The 19,104-nt window shown below is 40.6% G+C and overlaps 1 protein-coding gene across 6 annotated transcripts in view; it reads right to left on the reverse strand.

Moving 5' to 3' along the window:
• Positions 1-19,104, reverse strand: part of LOC120737309 (deleted in malignant brain tumors 1 protein-like) — a 68,086-nt gene that overhangs the window by 19,668 nt on the left and 29,314 nt on the right. For all 6 annotated transcript variants that reach the window (XM_040037927.1, XM_040037922.1, XM_040037926.1 and 3 more), the window contains exon 5: positions 17,957-18,376. In XM_040037927.1, coding sequence (XP_039893861.1) covers positions 17,957-18,376 — 420 coding nt within the window. The remainder of the gene's footprint in view (positions 1-17,956; positions 18,377-19,104) is intronic.

Here is a 19,104-nt window from a genome sequence, read left to right on the forward strand (position 1 = left end):
GACACAGTGGTGTTGGGTGCCATCTCCAACAACGATGAGGCGGCCTACATGGATGAAGTGAAGAATCTGGCATCGTGGTGCCAGGACAACCACCTCCAGCTGAACGTCAGCAAGACCAAGGAGCTGGTGGTGGACTTCAGAAGGGGTCAGCACAGTGACTACAAGCCCATCATCATCAATGGAGCTCCAGTGGAGAGGGTGCAGTCCTTCAAGTATCTTGGTGTCCACATCTCCTCAGACCTGACATGGGCTGCCCACATTCAGGTCCAGACCAAAAAGGCTAGGCAGCGCCTGTATCACCTACGACAACTGAGGAAGTTCAGGGTCTCTCCAAAGATCCTCAGGATTTTCTATACAGGCGCTGTGGAGAGCATCCTCACACAGAACATGACATCGTGGTTTGGGAACAGCTGTGTGAAGGACCAAAAAGCTCTCCAGAGAGTGATCCGTACAGCAGAACGCTGCTGCAGGATTGCTCTCCCCCCGCTTCAGGACACCTACACCAGGAGATGCCGGACTAGAGCAGCGCAGATACTGAAGGACCCGTCCCATCCTGGCAACAAACTGTTCCAACTTCTGCAATCTGGTAGAAGGTTCCGCATCTTCCGGGCAAGGACAGAGAGACTCAAGAGGAGCTTCTATCCCCAAGCCATCCGTGCCCTAAACACACACACCCGCCCTCTCACATCATCTATAATTGACTGAGACAGGACTCTTCCAGACACTAAACCAAGGCACAATGTACATTTCAATTCCTTTAATTTTAAATATGTTTATATTGTCTATCCTGTAAAATAGTCAGATGTCTATTCATATTAATGTACAGAATTCACCTGCTTGCTGCTACTACTGCACATTCACCCAGTGTATATACTATATGTCTGTATATATATATATAATGTTCTTCCTCTACACCCCCCCCCCAATTTTTGCACATGTCGAGGAGCGTGTCAGGCTACATTTCACTGTGTGTTATACTTGTATAACTATGCATGTGACAAATAAAGAACCTTGAACCTTGAACCTTGAAACTGGCCTTGTGCTGGCCCATGTGTGGGCCACCTCTGGCAAACCAGGTCGGGGCCACCAAAGGGCCGTCATTCTTTGCGGTATGTGGGCCATGTGTAAGCACATTGTGTGGGCCTGATCCCTGCCATATCAATATTGCTGTGTGGGTGTCAGTGTGTGTGGTCATGTATTACTTATTGTTGTGGGGACACAAATTTGTTTACACACTCATATTGTGAGGTCTCGCCTACTTTATGGATTGCAAGGTAAATCATTCAATTTTAGGGTGAAGGCTTGAGTCAGGGTTAGGGTAAGGTTCAGGCAGGGACTTGTGATGGGTAGAGTCAGGATAAGTCTCCAGGAAATTAATGTAAGTTAATGTAATGTCCCCAAAAGTGATGGAAACACAACGTGTGTGTGTGTGTGTGTGCGTGTGTGTGTGCGCGCGCGTACGTGCATAGGGTTAGGGTCAAATGTTGGATGTATTTTGGTGTTTTATTGTTTTGTGAAATGTTTACATTGTTTATTTGTTGTTTATTTATTTGTTCATCCTTGTTGTACTAATACAACTTATTATAGAATAACTTGGCATTTTACTACCCTTGTTGCACAGTGTTGCCTTGAAGCAACAAACCAATATCTATTTTGGGGGGGGCAGGGTGTCAAATTTTATGATTGATATATTATTAGGGACCCTAAAGCTCCCCCAAAATAGGGAGAAATGTTTTTTCCCCCAAAATTAAAAAGTCATGCAGTAGAGGGTTAATACACAATGAAAAGAACAGGCAAGAGTAAAAGCTAAGGGTTAACTAAGGCAAGCTGGCAGCACACAAAATAAAAGCTAAGGGTTAACTAAGGCAAGCCAGAATCACAAAACTAATGAAACTAAGTTCAGCTGTATACCAGGTTTAAGCAAAGAGCAACACAGCAAACAGGTTTAACAAACAAGCTTCACATGCAAAGCAGACGAGGAGGCCATTGCAGGTTCACTTCAGAGCAGCAGTTCCCTATAGTGTGAAGGATCTTCAGCCTTTTATACTCCCAGGTGCAGACAATCAGCCAGTCAATTGGTCATGGAGTGGTCATGGGATCTCCAGGCAGCCAATCGTCCGTGAAGTCTGGCACACTGTGATCTGCATAAAAGAAGGCTGGCACAGGACTCCCAGCAGCTAGTCATCCACGAGTCCTGGCACGTAACAGCAACAAATAAATCCATCCAATACCTCAGTCTACAATGATCCAAAACTGATCCAGTTTTAGATCATTTGACAATGATCCAAAACACACGGCCAAGGCAACAAAGACTGGCCCAAGGATTGGATCGAGAAAAAGGTCTTGGGGTAGTCCAGTCAGTCTCTAGACCTTAATCCCATAGAAAAAGGGAGCTGCAGGTTTGAGTCGCCAAACATCAGCCCTAAAACATTAATGACTTGGAGAGGTTCTGCAAAGACGAGTAGGACAAAATTCCCCCTGAGATGTGTGCAAAATGTGTGGCCAACTACAAGACATGTCAGTAGTCTCTGTGATTGCTATAGGTCTTGACACCAAGTACTAAAGCACGTTTTGAAAAGGGATCAAATACTTATTTCATTCATGAAAATGCAATTTATAACTTTTTTGAAATACGTTTTTTTGTTATTGTTTGGTCTCTCACTCTTCAAATAAACCTACCATTGAAATTATAGACAAATCATTTCTTTGTTAGTGAGCAAACTTACAAAATCAACAGAGGTTCAAATAACGACGTCGCGTCGTCTGTGTAACTCAATATTAATCTGTGTACTTTGGTCACCTCCACGTCTCTCTGCCCTGCTTTCTCCGTGCCTTTCCCGTGTGTCCTCTGGTGTCCTTATGTTTTCAGTTTTGTTTATTAGTTCTCCCAGTTTAGGTTTATGTTTAGTTCAGCCCTTGCTTTTATTATGTTTTGCGCACTGTAAATAAACTCATTCACATCACCGCTGCTGTCTGTTACTTGGATCCTCCTTCCCATCGCCACATGACTGCTGCCCCAGCCGTGACAGTAACATTTTGCAAATAGGCTTTATATTCTCAGCTAAGAAAATATTAAAAATGGTCACTAGCTAGTAGGAGTGCCAATATGAAGAATTACATATGACATGAAATTATTGTGTTTTAAATGAAATGAACTGAAAGAAGAAACCAGCGGATGTTGCGCTAAACAACAGCAGCACATTTAAGCTTGATCAGCTGTTGTTAGAATTTATTTAATATTAATTTCTAGTATCAGCTGATGTTTGCTGGAGCCACAGCTGTAAAAGCTGCTGGTCATGATATCGGTTTGGATATGTGTTGAGAGGGAAACATGAAGATGAAACCAGGATTCTTACTGAATCATCAGAGCTGAACAGGTGATGGAGAAACAGGTTTACCTTTTAGGTGACATGAATGAGTTGAAGGGAAGTTATGAACTGTTTCTGAGAGACAAATAACACCAGGATCCTTTTCTAAGTAGCTGACAGCTGGTAACTGCAGGGGCGGGTCTAGCAAAGTTTTGCCAGGGGGCCAGGTAGGGCATTAACAGGGAGAGGGGGGCACAAAGAAATACTTTTCTTTCTTATTGTCATTTAAAATGTCTAGCTTTTAATAAATAATTATCTGAATCTTACAACCAAAGTTTTTATCTGACATAAAATGTGTAGAAATCATACATATAACAACAAGACAGTGTACATCACTGTCACAACAGCGTTTGTTTTCATTAGAAGGTTTTATGGCTTTTCCTATAACACCTGGCGGGCCGGTCTCTAGTCAAAATGCCCGGGCTGATTTTTTTGCCCCATTCCAGACACGCAGTGAATTAATCTGAGAAAGTGCATTAAAAAATAAATGGCCAGTGGTGCACATCGCAAATTAGCTTGCACAGACACATTAGTTGTGCCGCTTCTTAATGACGGTATCTCAGCTAACAACTCCAACTACCAGATTCAACTTGTAATTGGCTAAAAATAACTTAGCCTACCGGTGAGAGGGACGTTGCAAGCTGGTAGTTATTTCAAGCGATGTTGAAATTTCCACATTCCAACACTTCAAATGCCTCAGAGAGCTGTCTGTTCAGCGCAGCATCAGCACCACGGAAATACACGGATACATCCGTAGACTCGAGACAGAATTCACAATGCATTTTTGGGACTTTCATATGTATTGACCAATTTTTTCTTTTCTGATCAAACCAGAAAGCTTTAATGAGCAGCTGGATTTGTCTCGCATTAACTGGCTAACATCGAATTGCAGCTGATTGAACTGAAAAGCTCCACTCTGTGGGGGTCAACGTTTTCAGAACTGCGAACGCAGCTGGAATCCACAGCTGTGCGTGTTCATGGTGCTTGCATTTTCACCTGCTGGACATCACTACTTGAGAAGTTTAACTGTCTTCAGAACATTGCAGAGGCTTTATTGACAGTATTTGGCTCTACATATCTGTGTGAGCAGATTTTCTCTCACATGAGTGTCCTCAGGCAGCTGTCTGAATGCTGGACACTTGGAGACCTGTGTCTCTGAGTGGGAGACTAGAGATCACAATAACATGTGTATCCCTGTATTAACAAACCTGCCCTATTGGCCCAGTTTATTTATTTTTTATCATTGTTGTGATCATAAATAGCATTTGTATTTTCTGTTGTACAGTTCATTTGCTGTTATGAGTTCTTGTTATGGATAAAAAGTGTCTTTTTTTTGTTTCAAAATAGATGATAACTATTCGCTGATAGCTGCCAAAATCTGCGAACAAATATAATTCTATAAAGTTGTTCTATATAGTGTGTAACTGTTAATATAAAGCGTTATTACATTTATTGCTAATGCGATCATATGGCACATTGACTTCTGAGGAAATTTTAGATGGCACTCTGTAATAATAGAACATTATGGTCAACAGTTTCGAAAGCTGCGCTTGAGGTCTAGCAGGACACGCACAGAAATGACAGAGATAAGGCATCTCTGTGCGTGGAAGAACGCACAGAAACTCTTCAAATAAGCCATTCCTCTGCAGATGATCTGTTAGCTGTTTGACTAATACAATTCTCTGAGCTCGACAGAGCCATAGAAGTTCCTTAACCCATCCTGCTGATGGAGGAACAGGATGAGCAATGTCAGAGCCTTAAAAAATTAACTCCAACAGCCACTAGTGTGAATGTCTCTAATTAAAGATTCAGAAATGGACTTCACAAGGGTGGCCTGAGGGTCCAGTGTCCTCTCGTGGGCCCTGTGTTCTGTGGAACCTGATTAGCATTTACAGTACTGGAATTGGAATATCCATTAGTAACCTCCTGTCATGGTCTGCGGTGGGTGGGTGGAATTTCCATAAGGCTCCTGAACTGACCTGGGATCCGCCCCTGGGCAGGGCCAACTCCAGCTCCTGCACACCTGGAGCCTATTGCAGGCAATCAAGCCAGAGGGATTTAAACCACACGTTGATGTTCATTCACTGCCAGTTCGTCATTAACACATTTGCTGTATTCACCTTGGCTCACGCGCCACCTCCGGACTCAGGATACCAAGCAATCATTCTGAAAATCTCTCTGTGCCTCACCTGCCTGCCCTCCTGCCATCACACTCCATCTGAAGCCCCGGATCTCAGGTCAGCCTTTCCACGCCACTCAGCCTCCCCTGGATTCTCATCACCCCCCTCTCAACACTCCATGTCCCCTACTGCAAGTAAGAATTGCTACTCTTACAACTGGCCACTTCAGAGCTGTCTCCACTACCTCCCTAACTCCTCTATCTTCTCTCTTCAGTGTGACTGTTCCCTGCTCAGCTCCACTCCGCATCTCAGGCCTCATTCCCTCGCCCTAGCCACGTTCCCCAGGCCACGCCTCGTCAAACTCCACGTCTTATTGTGTTTTTTGTCTTTGCTACGTTTTCTTTTTTGCACTTAAGCCTAATAAATTGTTACATCATCTGCTGTCTCTGCTCTGGGTTTCTGCACCCGAGTCCTGTTCAGTACAGGCCACTCGGCCCCGTGACACCTCCTGCATTTTCTAACTATGAGAGTGGGTTCACCCTGGTCACATGTGACAAATGTAAAAGGGTCTGAAGAAGCCATAGACATCTGCCTGTAACATCATTCAAAATGACCTGTTTGGTGGTGGGTCAGTGATGGTCTGAGGAGGCCTATCCATGGAGGAAAGCACATAACACTACAGGCTTGGCAAGCCCACCCTTTCTGCCATTAGGTATCAGGATGCCTTGGTCTGCTGAGAAGGTGCTGAGAAGGTGATTGGCTGCAGACTCCCATCTCTGCAGGACCTGTACACCTCCAGGACACTGGGGCGTGCAGCTCGGATCTCAGCTGACCCTTCTCACCCTGGACACAGTCTGTTTGACCTGCTCCCCTCAGGCAGGAGGCTCCAGTCCATTCGCACCAGAACCTCTCGCCATAAGAACAGTTTCTTCCCCTCTGCTGTTGGACACATGAACAATAACCGTATGACTGTTGGCACCACTAACACATGACCCTACGCTGTGTTCACTGCATCATTCCATGTTTGGCACTGATCACCACCTGCACTCATGTATATATCTATCTACTTAGCACTTTTAATTCTTATTCTTATTGTTCTTTTTTTCACGTCTATTTAAGAGTAATTTATGACACTATGTTTGCACTGAAGCACTGCAGCAATTTCCTAATGTTGGAAACCTGCTCAACATTTGGCAATAAAACCCTTTCTGGTTCTGATTCTGGTCCACATCTGGGAGGACATTCTATAGGACATCATTCATTGTCTCATTAAAAGCATGCCCTGACATACAGTTATGCGTACGAGCCGATGGGGGCCATAAAAACAATTTGTAATGCTGCAATGAAATTTCAGCAGAATGGACTAACCTGCCAAATATATATATTTTTTTGCTTTTTATTTCTTAGTTTCATTTCCATGAAATGGTGTGGCAACATTTTATTACCCAATCCACAACAGTATAGATATTCAGCCTTTTTTCTTCCTGTTGAGCTCTGGTGTGTGTATGTTCCAGTAAAGAACTACATTTCAGGAATTGAAAGAATTATGACTGGAAAAGAAAATGCTACTTTGGCAGGTTGTGGTTTGCAGCTCAGCTGCAGGACAGAGGTGGAGCAGTGGGTTCCGGGTTTGGTGTCAGGAGAGGCTGACCCTGATCTGATGACTTAACTGTGTATGGCATGTAGCAGAGGCAGGCAGCTGAAAAGCTGCTGCAACTGTCAATAAAATATCAATAAAAAAAACAAACACTCAACATGCAGTGCTGTACTTTATTGTATACCAGGAACCTCAGCCCCATCAATAGCTATAACCAGTCAGTGCTCTGAGTCACAAACTAACATCTGGTGCTGTGGTTACAGAATGGGGAAGCATAACCTGATCCTTACAGTTGTGTTCATTGCAATGCAATGTAGTCCCACTTGACTTAATTCTTGAAATTTTATAGTCCAACTTCCACATCTGGGTGTATGTTGTCTATTGCTAAATTTTACTAGAAAAACTTAAGCTAAGGGGGTTTAAAGTTGGGGATAATCTCTACGAAACAAAATTCAATGTAATGTCCTTTGAAGTGAATTAAAACACAAAAACATGGTGCATGTTGACTTTCAGCTTACCTTTGGATTTCTCCGACCTTCTCTTCTTGCAGAGCCACCAGTAAGATGAATAAGATGGTGATCCTATCAACTGGAATCAGAACCAAATGAGGAGGCATCCCAGCTGGCACTTAACAGAACAAATTTAAGTCCTCTATCCTAAAAGTTAACTCATATAACAGTAAAGTTGCACACAAATAATGCAATGTGCATGTGATGACTGAAAAATAAAAAATGCAATTAAATACAAAATGATAATCACAAGTTAAAATCATTTAAATCGTGTTAAAGTACTAGAATATAATCAGGGGTGCACATAAGTGGTCTGCAGGTGCGCATTCGCTGTCAAAATAAAAGACGCGCACCAGATAAGAAGTTGCAACGCGCGTTTGCGTACATAAGATTTTCTGGAGGAGGACAGACATTTGTTTAGAACTCTTAAAGATGTCGAAGAAGCAAGCTCCTTTAAGCAATTACTTTGGTGTTCCTCCACCATAAAATAAGTGCCTATTCCCGGAAAAGTGGTTGCTGTAGGTGAGCTGGCTTCAAACAAATGATGAACGCACAGAGATGTGGTGCAGAATATGCCGTGAAAATCCCACTCTAGCGGACAAAAACAGTGCCTTTTGTATGTACGCAAACACGCGTTGCAATTTCTTATCTGGTGCGCATCTTTTATTTTGACAGCGAATGCGCACATGCAGACCACTTATTTGCACCCCTGAATATAATGTATTTTTTTCTGATAGGTCCCTGATAATTCAGTACTTCTATCTATTACTTACTATACTTTGACCTATTATGGATTTTACTTAAAAAAGGTACCCTTGCCCCCGGAGGGGGAAACTGCACCAAGACCCAGGTAGTGTTACCCTTTTCCCTGGGGTGGAGAGAAGAAGACTGCCTCGGCAGCAGCAGGGAGGCCCCACATTCCAGACCCCAATCGGACGGCCAACTTCTCCTCCCAGCCCCCTTGCTCCAACAGGGCGCAGAGAACGGGGGTGTGAGAAGACTCCAAACCTCCCTCCGCCCGCTCATATGTAGTGTTGATGCATGTGTGTTCTAAGGTGCATTTAAACCCCAGGAGGGCATGGAGCTACCTGCCAATAATCACATTATTGTTTTGTAATATGTCAGGGTTATTTCAGACAGGTGTACGTCTGCATGGGATTAATGAAGACTCCGGGTTTTTTTAGAAACTCCCACCATGCTGTCAGAGAAGAGCTGATGTTGATGCTTTTAAAGCATTCATGTCTTTTGATGTTTGAGCTGATAAATGGTAGGTCTGAAATCCCTAGATTATTGCATAGTGCCTGTTCAACATCTAGCCAGGGCTCATCTAAGAAGGTACGTTTTAATCATCCTGAGATGTACTGAAGCCTGTTGGCTAAGAAATATTGTTGAAAATTAGGCCGATCTAATCCTCCTTTATCCTTGGTTCTTTGAAGCGTTTCTAAGCTGATACACGGGGGTTTATCTTTCCAAAGGAATTTAGAAATATACGAATCCAGAGATCTGAACCAATCTTGTGATGGTTTGTTCGGGATCATTAAAAAGAAGTAATTTATTTTTGGCAAGGTCATCATTTTTATAGTGGCGACCCTTCCCATGAGTGATATGGGTAGAGATTTCCATCTAGTCAAATCGCCTTCTACTTTCTTTAGAAGTGGGATGTGGTTTAATTTAGTTAAGTCTGAAAGCTTAGGAGAGACATTAATACCTAAATATTTAATATTCCAGATTGTAGTGGCAGAAGAAGAATTATGGAAGGAGCAGTTAAGTGACTCATTTCCAACTGTGTTTAACCACAGAAACCCAGAACATATAAAAGACTGATAAAGAATAAGGAAACAATGAAACAGTTTATTAGTACAACTGCTCAACAAAAAACTCAAACTTAGTTATCAACTAGAAATAAAAAAGAAACCAAAAAAACCCCAATACTAAGAACAAGAAAAAAAAGTGAGAATTTATTCACCAAGGAAGATGAAGGACACCAAAGCATGGCAGACTTTCATACCTATGGTTAATCTGACGGTTTAATTTGTCACTTCTCTTTTAAGATAAGGTCCTTTCTTCAAAGCAATCACCCCCCCCCCCCCCCTCAACACACACACATACAATTGTACACTTTTTGGAGTTCATGTAATCACAATTGTTATTCATTTATTGCCTTTTGTGACAGTGTAGATTACCACCTTCTCTAACTGTAATAACACCTACACACTTATTTCCATTTCTACTGTCTAAAAAACTTGTTCTAACGCTAAGGACAATAAAATGATTCTCTGAAGGCAACCTTTATTTTGCTAGAAAGCAATAAAACAACATCCAGGTAATGTTAAAAACTTTCATTTCATCTTTTTCTTTAATGTCGCTCCCCTTTGGAGCAGGCGGGTGGGGCTGTGAGCCTTGGGTCTCCCTGACACACCCACTCAAACCACTAACTGTCTCTATTGGACTCCACATATCACTGCCTTTGTAAATACAGATGCTGCTCTATGGACAATCCTACTCTCAGGAATCCTGCTCATGATGGTTACTCTATTTCACACTGTAATCTGTAAAGCTGCTACATGGGTAATTTAAACCACTTCAAAGTCACTTTAAATCTCAATTTTTAAATTGTAAATTTTACTGTTATTAACCCTTTTTACCTCAAAGTGTATATATATTTATTCTTACTTATTTGTTGTTGTTCTTTTGCACTGAATCGGACTGGAGCCTCATTGTCTCGTCTCTCTATACACTGTACTGTATATAGCAGAAATGACAATAAAGTTTACTTTGACTTTGACTTCACACACGTGGAGCATCAGGCAGCTATTTAAGGAGCGGCATTGCAGACGTCCGGTGTTGGAGAGACTGCCAAGACAGCAATTGGGGTCAAGGGTCGTGCCGTTTGGGGCCCTGCTATTCACCTCGAGAGGATCCCAGAACCACAGCAATAACCACGAAGGGGTTGGGGAAAATCCAGAAGGACCAGACCAAGGAGGTCCGAAAGGCTCTGACCAAAAAAGGGGGACACGGCTGGGACCCCAAAACACATAGATCTCGGCCAGAGGGGCAGGATAAATCCCCTGATCTATGCAACGAACCGAAGGGTAGTCAACCCCTGACGTTGAAGAAAGAAGAACAGCAGAGAATCACCCGACTGGAAGACACTGGTAGCTGCAGAAATAAAATAAAGGTCAAAAGCTCCTCGGACAGAGGTTCTAGCCTGAGTACGTTTGAAGGCTTAAGGTAGCACCATGATGAGGGTGGGGGGAAACTAAAGCTGGGGGAGAACTGGCGAGTGATGGGAGTGTTATCTGTAACTACTGTTGTTGTTGTAACCATTATTTTTCTGGCATTTGAATTGCCCAAACACAGCGGTCATCCCACATATGTCCCGTTAAAGGGGGACAGATGGCCTCAGGGGCAAGAAGAAATGGACCTTGCAACGCTGGATTGTAAGATGTAAGTGATCTCTTTAAAAAGAGATCAAAAGGGGAATTGTGAGATTATTATAATATCTTATGCCACCTTATGCTTCTAATCAAATAATAGTTGAATCATTATACGGCTATAGGCCACATTATGCCTTGGATTAAAGATTGTGAAATCATTACACTGTTTTATTATTCATTATACTGCTGAGTTATAAGAAATGCTGTTTGTGTAGAATCATGGCCTTCCTTTTCTGATTAGAAAGAACAAAACATATCCTACAGGAAACCAAGGTCGTAACTTAGGCTCACTGAGAGAGAGAAAGAATGTGGATGTAATGCTCAAAGTGTTGTATGGAATAAAGAGATTGTTGATTGAGCATTAAACACAGAGTTTTGTTCTTCCTTCAGCCCAGAGATCAAAGAATTGAGATATTTAACAACACAAATAAAAACACTTCCTGAGAATCAAACAGTTTCACCTGCTTTTTTTAATTTCATTTTTATATTTTGTGTAATTTATTGTAGATAAAGATAAGAAAATGCAGTAAAGTCACATACGTATGTGCCAGTCACATTCAAAAACACACGTGCATCTAGACAGTATACACAATCAAAACACTGTCAGCATGACAAAAAAAAAAAAAACAGACTCAAAGGACATTACATGGATAACATACAACTCTTGTTATATTCACTGTTTTTATTAAGCAAAGTAGTCAGATATTTGTGTTAGTTAAGCCACTTAGAACTCATCTATGAATTATTTAAGCATAAAAATGCTACTAAGTTAAGGGACGAACTGCTGTTGTGTCTCTACATAACGATTAACCTAGTGAAGAATCAATTTTAATTGCATCTCTAGGCACTTTGTTACTAGCGGACAGTCGCAAAACACATTTGTTCTCATTTATGTCTGTGAAGGTTCTCAGTAATCCAGGTCATTGTAGTCTAAGGAGCTTGGAAAGAAAAGTGTCTGAGAACAAAGAAAAGCATTTGTTCTCATTTAGTTTCAGACATGGACAAAATTGTTGGTACCCTTCAGTCAATGAAAGAAAAACTCACAATGGTAACAGAAATAACTTTAATCTGACATAAGTATCAATAAATAAAAATTCTATAAATCTTACCCAGTGAAAGTCAGACATTGCTTTTCAACCATGCTTCAACTGAATTATTTAAAAAATAAAATGCATGAAACAGGCCTGGACAAAAATGATGGCACCCACAACTTGTTGAGCGTGGTACACACCATGTCACCAAACAACACAGTGACTACCTGGAGTTCTATATATAGGCCTACTGACTGATTACAAGATTGTAGACACCTGTGATGCTGATTAGTGGACACACCTTGGATTAACAAGTCTCTTTGGTCACATTATTTTCCTTCTTTTCTAGGGGTACCATCATTTTTGTCCAGGCCTGTTTCATGCATTTATTTTTTTAAATAATTCAGTTGAAGCATGGTTGAAAAGCAATGTCTGACTTTCATTGAATTTTTATTTATTATTACTTTTGTCAGATTAAAGTTATTTCTGTGATCATTGTGAGTTTTTCTTTCATTGACCGAAGGGTACCAACAATTTTGTCCATGTCTGTAGGTGAATGTACAAAAAATGCCAATGATGGCACAGTTTGACAGACACAAAATAGTAATTTTGTAGCAACGAGGTGATTCCTAAAAACCTATTAGCTGTAACATGCCACTTTTCTTAAAAAATTATGAAAAATTACATGTTTCAACAAAAAAAGGGGAGGCAGGGTGGAAGGGTGGCTGTCGAGAAGCCATTCCTAAGGAAGGGAAACTACTTGGGAAGGCTTAGGCAGTTTACAGGTCAGGAAAGAGGTACAACAGTGAGTGCCTACAGCTATCTGTAAAACACAGTAGAGGTGGAGATTAAGCCTACTTAAAGAGAAAGCCTGCTTAAGAGGCTGTGCTGAAGAAAGCTTCATGTGTATTGAGGGTGAAAAATCTTTTTTTAGGCTATAAGATATCGTTTTCAGCATGTCAGACTAATTTTCTTTAATGATATTATTGTATGATTAGCATTAAGCATTTACAAGAATAAAGTATAATCAGTAAGCTCTGTATTTTGTCTTTTTTTGGCAAATAAATTATACTCTCAATAAGAATGAAGGGTGATAGAGAGAGTCTACCACTGACCTTTCTTATGTTGTGTGTTGAGGAGCAGGTATGCCATATACTGTATAAATCTGTGCTAGAATCCAAAAAGCCTACACAGAACTGTGCTGCAGTGGACTCAGGACGGTGGAGGGATTTTAATGGGTTGTTTCGTATGCACATACTAGCGTTTATTCTAAAAGAAAGAAGAAAGAAAAACAACTAAACAATTAATTATTATTTTTCCAAAAATATGCTCTGCAGACTAAACTCAATTAATGAGAAGAGAGCCATAACCTTAAATTCAGTAGTCTCGGTGTCATTAAAAACTGATGATGTGGATGGGGAACTAATACGATTCAATGAAAAGTGAGCAGGAAGTAACCTGAAATGAGTAAAGCTCAGCTGAGATGTAAACTTCATCTCAACAGTAAAAGCAGCAGGTACAGAAGGGCTGTGAAAGAAAAACTATTTAATGCAATAACACTTGTAGGTAAAACTGTAACATAGTATTTCCATGTTGGTAAGATAAACTCTCCAGCTGCTAAAATTTACCTTCACATATGACACTGGCGTCTTCTTTGTGGTCGCAGTTGTGAGATCCAAACCCTGAGTGGAGACACTTAAACAGGTTGGATTCCCAGCCTGTGCATGACACTTCATCCATCCAGATGGGCCCTCTGCCTGCACCAAAATGTTCACTAATTGGTGCAGAGAGGACCCTACCACAGCCCAGCTGCCTACATACCACCTGAGCATCCCTCAGGTCCCAAGAATCATCACACACTGTCCCCCACTGGCCTCTGTGGAAGATCTCCACCCTGCCAGAGCAGGAGCCATGAATGCTATTTACCAGGCGGACCGCCCCCTTTAATCCTGTGTTGTTATCCACTGCTGTTGAACCAGTGACATCTACCGGGGTGGATGGAGAGGTCTGTGGTAGTGAAGCAGGTGTGGAATAAGGAGATCCAGGGTCTGTTTATAATTGAAGAAGAAATACAAATCAATTATAATAGTGCGCTGATGCTGAAGGAATTTTGTCAAAAACAGTTTGAGAACAAGATTTAAAAATTAACCCGTTAGCGTGTACTCATATTTAAAATGTATCAATTCAGAGACAAATTTGAGATTACACATTTGAATTTTAACAGTTGAGTTTTAACAGTTTTATGTTCTATTGTGAATTAAAGACATTTGTCGTACTGCCACAGAGAAACCCTCCCAACAAAAACTAAAAAAAAGTCTTTAGATGAAACGAATGAAAGATTATCTTGATCTTATTAAATATTCACCATGAATTTGTTAATGGAAGAGGCAATAATGGAAACATCAGTATAATATAAACTTAAATTAATAATGGTGGACGTCCTCCTGGGTCTAGGTTATTGCCCAAAGAAGCCTTTTTTTGGTTTTCAATAATAACTGATGCTCCAAATTTCATGACTGTAACTAAATTACAGTGATTGGGTTGTTTCACTGAAATATTTCATGAGGGCCAACAGTTATGAATATTATGAACATTCAAGTTTTTCTTCTCCCATAAAAATAGCTTCATATTTTGTGGTGAATTGTCTGCCACAGGAGGACATCATTATATGAATACCCATAATTTTTGCATTCAGGGAAAATCAAGGTCTTTTTCTGACCACATTTGAGATGGATGTAGTCAGCTTCTGAGGAGGAGTGTGGCAAAGTATATAACATGATATGTTCTCTTACAATTAGGTGGCGCTCTAATGATAGATAAATATTGATATTTAATGACAAAATATTTAATATAACAAAAACTGTGGGTAGCACAGTTTGAAGTAAACAAAACATAATATTTCTATTATTGTATAATAAACTTTACAGCATAGACACAGAGTAAAAAAATGTAACCTCAGTGATGCCACCTTCTCAAATTTACCTTCACAGATGACACCAGCGTCTTCATTGTGGCCACAGTTGTGAGATCCTAACCCTAAGTGTCGACACTCGAATAGGTTGGATTCCCTGCCTGTGCATCCAACCTCATCCATCCAGATGGGCCCTGTGCCTCGCACCAAATCGTGCATTAGCTGATGCAGAAAGGACCCTACCACAGCCCAGCTGCCTACATACCACCTGAGCATCCTCCAGGCCCCAAGAATCATCACACACTGTCCCCCACTGGCCTATGTGGAGGATCTCCACCCTGCCAGAGCAGGAGCCATAATTGCCATTAACCAAGCGAACATTCCTTTGAGTTTCTGTGATAAAAGGGATTACATACAAAAAATAAAGAAATGCAAGAATACAATGATAATTTTAGAATGAGCCCCTATGAACTGCAGATTAACATTGCAAATTACCCAGTTTAAACTCCACATTCCTTCAACTTTAAATGTTTAACAAAATTGAAGCATTCAATGTCAAAGAGCCTGTAGGTAAAATATTTTAGTATAAAGTGAATATAAATGTGTAATAGTTGGTCACTGAAAACCTCTCAGTTAAAATTTTATCGGGGACAAACAGTCAAACAGGTACAAACTTGAGTCCATCCGCCTTCTCAAATTTACCTTCACAGATGACACCAGCGTCTTCATTGTGGCCGCAGTTGTGAGATCCAAACCTTGACTGGCGACACTCGAATAGGTTGGATTCCCTCCCTGTGCATGACACCTCATCCATCCAGATGGGCCCTGTGCCTTGTCCAAATCGTGCATTAGTTGGTGCAGAGAGGACCCTACCACAGCCCAGCTGCCTACATACAACCTGAGCATCCTCCAGGCCCCAAGAATCATCACACACTGTCCCCCACTGGCCTCTGTGGAGGATCTCCACCCTGCCAGAGCAGGAGCCATAAATCCTATTTACCAGGCGGACCGCCCCCTTTAATCCTGTGTTGTTATCCACTGCTGTTGAACCAGTGACATCTACCGGGGTGGATGGAGAGGTCTGTGGTAGTGAAGCAGGTGTGGAATAAGGAGATCCAGGGTCTGTTTATAATTGAAGAAGAAATACAAATCAATTATAATAGTGCGCTGATGCTGAAGGAATTTTGTCAAAAACAGTTTGAGAACAAGATTTAAAAATTAACCCGTTAGCGTGTACTCATATTTAAAATGTATCAATTCAGAGACAAATTTGAGATTACACATTTGAATTTTAACAGTTGAGTTTTAACAGTTTTATGTTCTATTGTGAATTAAAGACATTTGTCGTACTGCCACAGAGAAACCCTCCCAACAAAAACTAAAAAAAAGTCTTTAGATGAAACGAATGAAAGATTATCTTGATCTTATTAAATATTCACCATGAATTTGTTAATGGAAGAGGCAATAATGGAAACATCAGTATAATATAAACTTAAATTAATAATGGTGGACGTCCTCCTGGGTCTAGGTTATTGCCCAAAGAAGCCTTTTTTTGGTTTTCAATAATAACTGATGCTCCAAATTTCATGACTGTAACTAAATTGCAGTGATTGGGTTGTTTCACTGAAATATTTCATGAGGGCCAACAGTTATGAATATTACGAACATTCAAGTTTGTTCTTCTCCCATAAAAATAGCTTCATATTTTGTGGTGAATTGTCTGCCACAGGAGGACATCATTATATGAATACCCATAATTTTTGCATTCAGGGAAAATCAAGGTCTTTTCTGACCACATTTGAGATGGATGTAGTCAGCTTCTGAGGAGGAGTGTGGCAAAGTATATAACATGATATGTTCTCTTACAATTAGGTGGCGCTCTAACGATTTATAATATTGATATTTAACCCTTTAAGACCTACCATAGAACAAGTCCGCCAGAGCTTATATTATATTTTTAACACCTGCTGTGGAGCCATTTTTGGGAGCATTTCAAGGTGATATCATCAAGTACAACCATTATAGCCCAGATTTTAATATATGTATTCATTAAGTGCATAGTAATTACATAAATTGCAAAAAAGTGCAAATAAACGACAAAAAAAATATGGAAAATCGGTTTGTTTTTTAACATATATTTCTAGTTAGAGAAATTTTAAGAGGCTTATTCCCTCAAAACTGTAAATACAAAAAATTTGCACAAAATAGGTTTCCCACCACAGGAAATTTATTTTGAGTGTCTTCATAGTTTTATTTTTGAAATACACCAATTTGTATACACTGCAGGAAAAACGAAAATAAATATTATACTGCAAATTTGCAAAAAAGCAGCAGATGCATCAAAATAAACTATTTCCAGCAGTTCAATATGAGTCCTAAGCATCCCAGAAACGACACAGAAAGTCATAAAGTCAAGATAACTTTTAAAAAGACGAGTATAGGCTCTGAGGGCCTGATAGTAAAAAAGACTACATTTCCGCGAAAATGACGTCACTTTCCGGTTTCGGGCAGGTAATGGCGGAAATGCAAAAGTTCGCGCTGACGTCTATTCCAACGTAGGAAGTGTTATGAACAGCTGATCGGACCGGCACAGCGTATTTCTGGAATATTATGTTTTTGTTCCTGCAAGCGCTTTTTATGCAGTTTTTGCAAAGCTTTATGTGGAAGGAAACCGTGACCTAGGACAAGCTGATGGCATAAGATGTGAGTACAACTCCTCCGGTTTCATATGCAAAAAAATTTTTGCGCTAGCTTATGTGGTTGCAGTGCTACTGGGATTTAAAAATAGTTACGCAAAACAGAGCGTGCCCGCTCCGATCAGCTGTAAAGGGTTAATGACAAAATATTTAATATAACAAAACCTGTGGGTAGCACAGTTTGAAGTAAATAAAACATAATATTTCTATTATTGTATAATAAACTTTACAGCATAGACACAGAGTAAAAAAATGTAACCTCAGTGATGCCACCTTCTCAAATTTACCTTGACAGATGACACCGGCATCTTCACTGTGGCCACAGTTGTGAGATCCAAACCCTGAGTGTCGACACTCGAATAGGTTGGATTCCCTGCCTGTGCATCCAACCTCATCCATCCAGATGGGCCCTGTGCCTTGCCCAAATCGTGCATTAGCTGATGCAGAGAGGACCCTACCACAGCCCAGCTGCCTACATACCACCTGAGCATCCTCCAGGCCCCAAGAATCATCACACACTGTCCCCCACTGGCCTATGTGGAGGATCTCCACCCTGCCAGAGCAGGAGCCGTAACCCCTATTTACCAGGCGGACCGCCCCCTCAACTCCTGTGCTGTTGTCCACTGCTGTTGAACCAGTGACATCTACCAGGGTGGATGGAGAGGTCTGTGGTAGTGAAGCAGGTGTGGAATAAGGAGATCCAGGGTCTGTTTATAATTGAAGAAGAAATACAAATCAATTATAATAGTGCGCTGATGCTGAAGGAATTTTGTCAAAAACAGTTTGAGAACAAGATTTAAAAATTAACCCGTTAGCGTGTACTCATATTTAAAATGTATCAATTCAGAGACAAATTTGAGATTACACATTTGAATTTTAACAGTTGAGTTTTAACAGTTTTATGTTCTATTGTGAATTAAAGACATTTGTCGTACTGCCACAGAGAAACCCTCCCAACAAAAACTAAAAAAAAGTCTTTAGATGAAACGAATGAAAGATTATCTTGATCTTATTAAATATTCACCATGAATTTGTTAATGGAAGAGGCAATAATGGAAACATCAGTATAATATAAACTTAAATTAATAATGGTGGACGTCCTCCTGGGTCTAGGTTATTGCCCAAAGAAGCCTTTTTTTGGTTTTCAATAATAACTGATGCTCCAAATTTCATGACTGTAACTAAATTGCAGTGATTGGGTTGTTTCACTGAAATATTTCATGAGGGCCAACAGTTATGAATATTACGAACATTCAAGTTTTTCTTCTCCCATAAAAATAGCTTCATATTTTGTGGTGAATTGTCTGCCACAGGAGGACATCATTATATGAATACCATAATTTTTGCATTCAGGGAAAATCAAGGTCTTTTTCTGACCACATTTGAGATGGATGTAGTCAGCTTCTGAGGAGGAGTGTGGCAAAGTATATAACAT

Source organism: Simochromis diagramma, unplaced genomic scaffold (assembly GCF_900408965.1).
Source record: "Simochromis diagramma unplaced genomic scaffold, fSimDia1.1 OVJJ01000061.1, whole genome shotgun sequence".
Classification (NCBI taxonomy): domain Eukaryota; kingdom Metazoa; phylum Chordata; class Actinopteri; order Cichliformes; family Cichlidae; genus Simochromis; species Simochromis diagramma.